The sequence below is a fragment of the Tupaia chinensis genome, unplaced genomic scaffold, assembly GCF_000334495.1.
Source record: "Tupaia chinensis unplaced genomic scaffold, TupChi_1.0 Scaffold142134_1, whole genome shotgun sequence".
NCBI classification, from domain to species: domain Eukaryota; kingdom Metazoa; phylum Chordata; class Mammalia; order Scandentia; family Tupaiidae; genus Tupaia; species Tupaia belangeri.
In genome coordinates, this window is record NW_006201985.1 from 125,231 (window position 1) to 136,183 (window position 10,953).

General features: G+C 37.9%; 1 protein-coding gene across 1 annotated transcript; it reads left to right on the top strand.

Moving 5' to 3' along the window:
* Window positions 1–6,976: 6,976 nt before the first annotated feature.
* Window positions 6,977–7,939, top strand: LOC102501215 (olfactory receptor 10A2). Its single transcript, XM_006163435.1, has one exon. It carries the CDS (start codon window positions 6,986–6,988, stop codon window positions 7,937–7,939), a length of 954 nt encoding a protein of 317 aa, XP_006163497.1. The 5' UTR covers window positions 6,977–6,985.
* The last annotated feature ends 3,014 nt before the right edge of the window (window positions 7,940–10,953 follow it).

Here is a 10,953-nt window from a genome sequence, read left to right on the forward strand (position 1 = left end):
TAATATCTATTTTATCATATATTATATATATGATATATGATATATAATGTAAAATAGAATATAAAATCCTGATCTTTTACTATTTAAAATAGCTCACTTTTATATTTCACATATACCCTTTGAATTTTTTTAGGCAGCTAATATTTTAAGAATTGAGGATTTACCTTCTGTGAGCAGAGTTGTGTTCTGAATTTTTCACCTACTGTTATATGGTGATAATTACACCACAGAGTTAAATGTTCTTCAAAAATTACTTTAAGGATTTAGATATTTCCTTAAATATATGCTTCATAATTAAACCATTTATTCATTTCTATTTATGATCATTTTCAATTTGTCATTGTAATGATTGGCATTGACCAAACTTACATATGTAATAAAATTATTGCCTTCATCTCTTCCACCAGAAAGGATTCTTCCTCCAAAATGGATGAACATTAAAGGATCTTCATATAGTTACACCAAATTTATTTTTAAAGACAGTTACTAATTTACAGTTTTAAATACAATATCATCTACTTCACCATTCCTTACTAGCACTACATGTTGTATTTATCAATATATCAAATTAAAAAACATTTAATCTCTATGTTGACTCAATTATTATTGTTATTACTACCAAAATAGAGTAAGCTTTATATATTTACTGGCTATTTGCACCGTGGTTAATTAAATCTTTTTATCCTGTGGCTATTTTTCTTTTGGGGAGATGATGTCTTTTGAAAAGTGACTTAAATGATTCACTCATAGTCAAATAGGAAACAATTTTAATTATTTGTTGTCATTATCACACATTTCAAAATTTGTCATTTCGTTTTTCTTTTTTTTAATGGATTGTTTTGTGTCATCAATATTTTATTCTGAAAAGTACCCAAGCAAGAGCCAGCTGGTGGCATAATGGTTAAAGCACTGGATTCCCTCATGGCTGACTACAGTTTGAGTCCTGGACACAGCAGCTTGAAAATTACACTGGGCACGTGTGCATGCATGGGACCCAGCAGCTTGAAAAATCACACTGGACACATGTGCATGCATGCCCAAAATCCTGAGAAGAGACTGGAAAAGAATGATGGACAGCATGACCATCCCCTTGAGGGTGATTTCTCACTTTCCTTCTCTCTGTCTCTATCTCTCTCTAGCAAGTGCATGTGTCCTAGGGGGAAAAAAAAAACTTGAAAAAAACTAAGAACTAATACATGTACTGTAAATACTGCAAAAAATACACAATACAAAGACAAAGTTTTAAATACTTGTAATTACATCACTCGAGTATTAAAGAAATAGAACTGAAGACTTTCTATATGTTTGAACATATAAATTTTCATTTTATTTTCTTTTTTTAATATTTGTTTATTTATTTTAGGTAGTTTTTGCTATAAGGCTCATGCACTCGCTGAAGAGATAGAGAGAAACAAGAAGACAGAAAACAAGAAATCACTCCCCAGGTGGGATGGCCAGGCCACAATCTGTTTTCCTCCATTCTCCTCTCAGGATCTTTGGCATGGACGTACACACGCTCTGTGTGAGTTTCAAACCATCGGATCCAGAACTCAAGCCACAGTCAACCACGTGGGAGTCCAGTGATGTAACCATTACACTATCTGCTTGTCCCATAAATCTTCATTTTATAATAATGGCCTAGATTGACTATATTATTTTCTAACCTATTTCGTCAGTTTAGCAAAACATATTGAATATTGTCTTACCCCTTTAATAACCCTGTGTATTACACTTTAAATTTATTCCATAGTATTTCATAGTGCAGACATAACAAAAGTTATTTAACCAACTATTATATTTTTTTTGATTCCTGCAGGGCATGTAGCATTTACCACAAAGTGAGAGAGAAAGAGCACCCCCATCCTACCTCAGTAAAGTATGGTCACACCCCAATTCTTTTTCCTCCACCTCTCCTTCCTTCAAGGATTTGAACACACATACACAAGCACCTGGTATGTTTTTCAGGACGCCAGAGTCAGAATTTGAACCATAGTTGTCATGTGGAATTTGGCTCCCTTAATCAGGGAACTATGGAGCTAACCCCAATCTACTATCTTATATATTTAGAGTGTCATCTATTGTTTATTCATTTAAATTACCCTATTATAAATAAAGCTAAGAGGACCATTCCGATAGCCCAAGGTAATTTACAAATTATCTTAATCTCAATTGTAGATAAAGAATTGTTAGGTTGAAGTCTCTAATGTGTACTGAGAAATCCACCTATTATCTCCACTTCCAGTGTTTGGATGTTTATGTTCTTTCAAAATACTTATTATCACATCTTAAAATTTAGAATAAAATCACCTCCTTTTTTTTCTTCTTATATTTTTTATTTCAGTTTGCTTTTATACATTCAGTCACATATGTCACTTAGCTTGCAAAGTAAATATTCCAACATGTATACATTTCTCACCAGTTCAGTTGAGAATACTATGCACGTTATCTTCAACAGATAATAACCCATTTCTTTGTTCCATAAATGCCATCCCTTTCTATTTTTCTCCTTAATGTCTTTCCTTAGACTGTCCTCCTTCACCCAATATTAGTCAATCTGACTGGGGTTAGATATTATCTCATTGTGGTTTTGATCTGCATTTCCCTTATGATGAGGGATGTTGAGCATTTTTAATGTGCCTTTTGGCTATTCGTATGTGTTCCTTAGGGAGTGTTTTTTTTTTTTCAACTCATTCTCCCCTCTTTTAATAGGGTTGATCATCTTTTTTCCAGACAATTGCTTGAGTTTCCTGTGTATTCTGGTTATCAGTTCCTTATCTGACACATTGTTTACAAAAATATTTTCCCATTCTGAGTGTTGTGAATTCTCACTAATTACTGTGTCTTTCGCCATGCAGAAACTTCTTAATCTGACGTAGTCCACTTTTTAAAAAAAAAAAATTGGGTTTGCTTTCTGATGATTTTAAACTATTTTCATATTTTTAGCCATTCATCTCTGATTTTATGAGTTGAATGATTATAGCTTTATCTAATATTCTCTTAGGTAATTTGTAAGAATCTCTTGACATTAACAAATGTCTCCATTTGTAATTCATATTTTGGTTTCTATTTTTGGTTTTTAATACTCAAACTTATTTAATTTTTTTTCTTTTTTGTTAGGTTTTTGGCATGGGGTGAGTGTGTTTGACAGAGAAAGTGAGAGGGAAAGTGAGAAATCACCCCTCAGGGGGAATGGCCATGTTACAATCCCTTCTCCTCCATTCTCTCTTGGACAAGGGCATGCATGCCATGCATGATTTTCATATATATATATATATGTATATTACATTTGATCACTTTACATCATTTGGCTTATAAAGAGAATTTATTCAACATGAAATACTTCTCAGACCAGTCCAGTTGAGAATACTATACATTATTATTAACAGATAATAAACCATTTCTGTGTCCCACAAATGTCATGCCTCTCTATTTATTCTCCTTATTTCCTTGACTATACTCTTCTCTTCTCCTCCCCCTCCTACAATGTCTTCAGGGTCCATAACTATTTTCACTGCTTTTATACCCTCCAATATTTCAATCTCTATCATATAGAGTAGATAGTAGGTATATAGGTATATATTAAGTGGATACAAACAATGTCTTTCTTTCATAGCCTGGTGTGCTTCACTCAGCAGTAAATCTTCCATATTTGATCACTTTCTATCAAATTCCAGGGTCTTGTGTTTTTTTATGACTGAATAGTATTCCATAGAGTTAATGTGCCACTCTTTTTCAATCCATTCAACTCTTCATGGACATTTGGGTTGGTTCCATGTCTTAGCAATCATAAATAATCGCACAATAAACATCGAGATGCAAGTGTTTTTCTGACTGAGCATTCTCCTGTCTTTTGGGGAGATACCCAGAAGTGGGATTGCTAGATCAAATGGTAGTTCTATTTGTAGATATTTGAGGCCCCTCCATACTGTTTTCCACAGTGGCTTCACTGGATTATATTTCCACTAGTAGTGCACAAGTGTTTCCATTCCCACAAACAGTGTAGCAGAGTTCCCCTTCCACCACACCCCTGCCAGCACTTATTATTATTATTATTATTTTTTGTATTTTTAATCTTCCCAGGCATAGTTTTCAAACCACTGGGCCTAGAACTCAAACTGCAATGGATCAACCCTGTGGGAGTCCAGCATCACTATGCCACCTGCTGGCCCCAAATTTATCTATAATAATTTTTATATGGTCAAATCAGTGAAACATTTTCTGAGTTCTGCTTTAGAATACATATTTAGAAATGCTGAAGTAAATATTAATTAAAATGAGATTAAATATTTTAAAAGTTTTCATTAAACTCAACTAGATCTTCATTTTTACATTTAAATCATTATTCATATTGAATATATTGCACTATATCAAGGTGAGAATATAACATTTATTTCCCCATCAACTTGCTAAAGAGCTGCTTATTGAAGTTTATCTTGTTCCATGGTACTTCTTTGAATATCATTTCTCTTTCCTCACTTTTGTTCTATCATTCTGAAATGCCTATTAAATGTATTTTATTTCTTATATTGTAATTCATTGTTCTTCTCAAATTCTTGTCTTTTCATAATTTCTCCCAGTATTTGGGTATAAAATCTCAAACCTGTGTTTTAATGAATTATTTTAGTTTTTTAGTTTCTAGCACTGTGCTCCACAGTCTTTTCGTTTATTAATCATGGCTTTTTCTGGAGAGTAAACTTGTCTGACTCATTTTAAGACTACTTATTTAATATTTAATATTTTATAAAGTTTTGTTGAGAGCTCCAAATTGATGTTTTTCCTGTTTCTCCCAGACTACTGTTTGAAAAGGAAACAAGTGGTCTGATGTCTTAGATTCATCTCATTAAACTGTTGTATCTTCAAATCTCCCAAGATTTTCTGTTTACTAATTCTGAAAGACAGATGACAGTAAGAGAGTTTCTAGTTGATTTTCTCTTTCCTGAATCAGTGGTTATTTTATTTTTTTTAACTTGTATTTGTTTTTCTGAAGCTGAGCTCAAAACTTTAGATGTTGCTTTACTTAATTTTTAGTGCTCCAGAAAAATCTTAGATCAGTTGGATTACACTTCTTTTATAGAAATGATTTTTATTTTCTTCATAGATGCTTTAGAGTTTTGTTGGTTTGTTTGTTTCTTTTTGCTATAAGGAACATGAGTTTACCAGAGAGAGACATTGAGAGAGAAAGTGAGAAATCACCCACCCCTCACCCTCTGAGGAATGATCATGCTGCAATTCCTTCTCTTCCAGTTTCCTCTCAGGACTTGGGGCATGCATACATACCTGGCATGATTTTCAAACGGCCAGGTCCAGGATTCAAACCATGTGGGATCCGTTGGGGCATGCATACACACCTGGCATGATTTTCAAACTGCCAGGTCCAGGATTCAAACCATGTGGGATCCAGTGCCTTAACCTCCATGCCACTGCTGACACCAATGCCTTTGAGTTTTAAATGTCTCCTTAAGATGCAACTTGTTCACCACAATCTGACTAATATTTAGCTTCTTTTCAATAGGTTTGCTGCTTTAAAATGGACAATGAGCAAAAACTGATATAAATGATGTGCATATCACCTGGTCTCCTTGATCCCAGATATACAGCTTCCATTCTTCCCCTAATCACACCCTATATAACCCATTCTCACAATGTCTTACTGATTTTTCTATCTTGCATTTAAGACAATATCACTCCACTGCTTCAACTATTAAGGTGAATCTCTTTATCTATAGAATAAAGTTCAAGTTCCTTAGCATGAAATAAAAGTCTATTATGCTGACATGTTCAAAACATTGATCATATTCTTGTTGTCTTTAATTTTGTGTAAATTCTGATTTTGGTTGATCTTCATAATGTTTTTATTTTTATTAATTATAAAACTTTTATTTTTCTTATGCATAGTTCCCTAACTATATCCAATTGATTCGTATTTATTGTTTATTTTAATATTTTACCTTATATTTAGATTTAATTCCTGTATATCCTTATGGCATACAAAATGTTTTTTTCTGGCATGAACAGCCTTTCAACCTATGTTATTTTCCAGTGTCATTTCAAACTTCTATTTTAGAATTCAATATTATAGGTTATCAAAAAAATGAAAAGCCTCTTGATAATAAACTGCAATTTAGAAACACATAATGCAAAATTGAGGTCCAGTTGAATCTAAGGGGAAATAATGGTGGTTCTCTTGGTTAACTTTTCTTCTGTCTTAACTGTGATTTTGTAGAAATTCCAATTCTAATTCCATAAGACATTAATTAGTTAGTGCCCAGAACAAGGCAGAATAGTCCAACAAAACATGGTTTTGCAGAAATAAGAAGGAATTTAGAATCCAACAGATGTGGTTTGGGTTCAAGATCTGCCACTTAATTGCTATTCTCAGCTCCTCTGAGATCAATTTTCACACCTACCAAATAGAGATAAAAGGCACAAAACTGTACATATATAAACTGTTGTCAATACATGCTAGACCCTAGACCCTCACTCACCTCTTATATATCCTAACCAGGCAAGAAAGATTCAGGAAAACTAGAAAAATTATTTAGATACATCATTCTACATTCTAATAATATTTTTTAAACTTCTGACTTCACATACAAGTGTTCTTTAATGGGTTCATAAACATTGAGCACATTTATCAAAAATTTAAATGTTTTCAGGAACATCACTATCTCCAAAAATGTGTCTTATATTGGACATGTTTGATTATGACTTTACATAGATTGTCTGTATGTGTTAATGTGTGAATAGAAAACCATCTTCTCCTCCATTAGCTGACCTAGGAACAGCTAACAGCTTAGGCCTGATTATTCTTGCTTGTGTCTTCCTTCTTAGATAACACAAGCTTTCCTCTTCCTACCAAGATCTTGAAATTACCTCTTTTCCTGTCACTAAGAAGGAATCTGAAAAACAAATCCAGAATCTGATTGTTGCAATAAAGACTAGACAGAGCTTGAAGACCGCAGCTGGGGACTTATATCTAATACTTATGGCTACAGGGAACTGGACAAGAGTAAGCGAGTTTATCCTCATGAGCTTCTCTTCTCTACCTACTGAAATACAGTCACTACTCTTCCTGGCATTTCTAGTCATCTACTTGGTCACCCTCATGGGAAACAGCCTCATCATTCTAGTGACTCTGGGTGACCCCATGCTGCATAGTCCCATGTACTTCTTCCTCAGGAACTTATCCTTCCTAGAGATTGGCTTCACCCTAGCCATTGTGCCCAAAATGCTGGAGACCCTGCTTGCCCAGGATACAACCATCTCCTTTCTTGGTTGTGCCACTCAGATGTATTTCCTATTCTTCTTTGGGGTGAATGAGTGCTTCCTTCTGGCCACCATGGCATATGACCGCTATGTAGCCATCTGCAGTCCCTTGCATTACCCAGTCATCATGAACCAAAGGACATGTGCCAAACTAGTAGCTATTTCCTGGTCTCCAGGCTTCCCATTAGGTATTGTACAGACCACATGGCTCTTCAGTTTTCCATTCTGCGGCAACAACAAGGTGAACCACTTCTTCTGTGACAGCCCCCCTGTGCTGAGGCTGGTCTGTGCCGACACAGCATTGTTTGAGATCTATGCCATCGTCGGAACCATTCTGATCGTCATGATACCCTGCTTGCTGATCCTATGCTCCTACATGCACATTGCTGCTGCCATCCTCAAGATTCCATCAGCTAAAGGGAAGAACAAAGCCTTCTCTACTTGTTCTTCCCACCTCCTTGTGGTCTCCCTTTTCTATGTCTCTTTGAGCCTTACGTATTTTCGGCCTAAATCAAATAACTCTCCTGAGAGCAAGAAGATGCTATCATTGTCCTACACGGTTGTGACTCCCATGTTGAACCCCATCATCTACAGCCTGAGAAATAAGGAGGTGAAGAATGCCCTTAGTCGGACCTTCCACAAGGCCCTAGCCCTCAGAAACTGCACCCCATAGACTTAAAAAATAAAACTCTGTTCTACTGAATGAGAAACAATCAGTTCACATTTGAGATACCTCCTTTCTCCCTTTCCATCAACATTGGAATGAAACCAAGCTTTTGAAATGGGTAGTGGAAAGTTCAGTGGAGAGGGAAAAAATGCAAAGATAGTTTAGGCCAATCATTATCATTTATAAAACCCCTGATTGTCCATTGTAGTTTTATATTGTTTCTTCAAATTGGTATAATTGGCATTTGACACCTCTGTGGCCAATTCATTCCAGGTATTTGCTTTGTTAGTGTGTACTAATGTGACATACATTGTGGACAGTATAAAACGGCTTGTAATATAAACTTAGAGAAATATAATGGGAAAGAAAAGCAAAAAAATATCAAAAGGCATCATTATGGTCCTTTATCGTCTTTGGATAAGCCTAACATTATTCAGTAGAAAGAATCCTATACCTCTAGTACATAATTCTCTCTTTTATTTCATTTCTATGCCTCTGAGGTAGTGTTTGTTCTGCATTTGTTGATATTTAGCATGGGGAGAGGAATGTGGATGACTAATTCCCATACATATAGCTTTGTACACCAGGAGCCTTACTTGACTCCTTCCACCGGCTATACTTTTTACGTAGAATGAGCAGAGTTTCCAATCCTCTATCTCAATTACATTTTTAGGATTTTTTTTCTCTTTTGCCAGCTGGTGCATGTGCTCACTAGAGAGGAAAAGAGAGAGATAGGCAGAAAGCAGTCCCCTGTGGGGCATGGTAAAATAGCCATCTCTTCTCTTCCATTTTTCTATCCTGTTGGGGTTTTTGGCATGCTCACAACATGTACCAATTTGACTTTTAAGCCATTGCAACCAAGAATCAAACTGCTCAATTGACTATGTGGGATCTGATGTCCTTTACCTCTGTGAGGGTGAATGACCCTCTTTCAGGGTTATATGGGCACCACAGGGAACCTAACATATCCCTAAAATGTGGGCTAGATACAACGTTGTTACTGGCACCCCTGGCCACCCCAAGCAATTTTTCTGTGCTGACTCCTGGGTACAGATTAACCAAGTCATTCCAACCTGGGCATAAATCTGCATAAGAGGGAAAAAAACAATGCACCATTTTGGACACCTGTGTCATGCCCCTAGTGCCAAACTCTGACCAAAAGAAACCCATGGCTCCAAACCTGCAGGGCTCCCCGCAAAAGAGGAGCCATTAGCAACTCTACCCCCATATGTCCTGGCTGAGCCAGTAATCGAAACATGCCCTCACCTATTTCCCTGGAGCCTGAAGAGCAGCCTGAGGAGCCAGTGCCAGCTCCGCCCACACTGGGGGGAGGCCACCAGTCATCCCAAATCCCACGCCCAGATTTTGCCTCACTCACCATCACCCAGGGAGCTGCTGCAGCCTGGGGCAACCTCACTCTTCAGATGCCCCTTCAGGAGACCCAAGGACTCTCCCAGACAGGCACAGATTGGGCTATTTCAGAAGGCAGAGCAATTCTCTACTACCAGCCCTTCACCACTACCAATTTGCTTAATTGGAAACACCACACCCTCTCCTACTTGGAATAGCCCCAGGCAATGATAGATCTCATGGAGTCTATACTTCAAACCCACCAGCACACCTGGGATGACTGTGAGCAACTACTCCTCACCATATTTAACACAGAGGAACTCTGCAGAGTCCTTGTGACAACAAAGAAATAGCTACAAAAGCATGTCCCCAACAATGTGATAGATCCTGAGGCTTGGGTCACAACTGCTTTTTCAAATGAAAAGCTTGACTGGATTTCAGTCCTGAGAGTGGCTGTGCAAAACCTACTAACATGGCAAAAACCTACAGAAATAATTCAGAAGACAGATGAGCCACCTGGGCAGCTTTATGAGAGGCTCTGCGAGGCATATTGAATCTATACTCCATTTGATCCAGAGAGCTCCTAAAGCCAACAAATGATTAATGTCACCTTTGTTGCCCAATCAGCCCCTTACATCTGTAGAAAACTCTAAAAGCATGAAGGCTTTGCTGGGATGAACGCCACTCAGCTCCTGGAGATTGCTAATTGAGTCTTTGTGAACAAAGAATGAGAGGAAAGAAAGGAAGCAGATTAGTGGATGAAGCAAAAGGCAACTCTGTTGGCCACTACCCTCAGACAACTGGATGCCCCACTCAGTCCAAGAGGGGGACCAAAACCCAGCTGCCCCAGGCTTAGACCACCCCAATGCACATACTACAAAGAGGGTGGATACTGTAAATGTGAATGACCCAAGTGGAAGGCAAACCAAAGAAGAACAACCTGAAGCCCACTGGGAACCCCCAAGACTTTGCACCCAGAGCTCCCAAGAGACCTCCTAGCCATTATGGAATCAGAATAGGAACAATCAGGCCACAGGATCCTAGGCCCCAGGGAGCCCTGGGTCAAGGTCAAGCTAGGGGGCCAACTGATAACATTTATGACAGATACTGGCACTAAACACTCCATTGTAATCCAGCCTCTAGCTCCCCCATCAGGCCAAAAATCTACTATCATGGGAGCCACTGGAAACACCAGGACCCAGCCCTTACTGCAGGCAAGAAACTGCCAATTAGGAGGACACTTGGTTACCCCCACAAGTTCTTGTGCCTGCCTGATTGCCCAGTCCCTTTGCTGGGAAGGGACCTATTGACTAAACTTAGAGTGCAAATCAGCTTTGACTCATCAGGCTCAGCTGCTTTAGTAGTCAGTCTGCCAAAATCCTAACTGTGACAATGTCCCAGGAGGAGAAATGGTGACCGTTCATCCCCAAGGCACCCAGCAGAGATGATGAAGTACTTTCTTCATTTGTTAGACACTTTCCTGCAGTCTGGGATGAAAGGAGCCAGCCAGGCAATTAACCACCAACCTGTAGTGGTTGAATTGACACCTCTGGCACAACCTGTGCACCATTGACAGTACCCAAGAAGCTGAGATGCTAGACTGCCCGTAAAGAAGCACATCAACTGGCTCAGGGATGGAACCCGGGTCAAATGTCAGTCTCCATAGAACA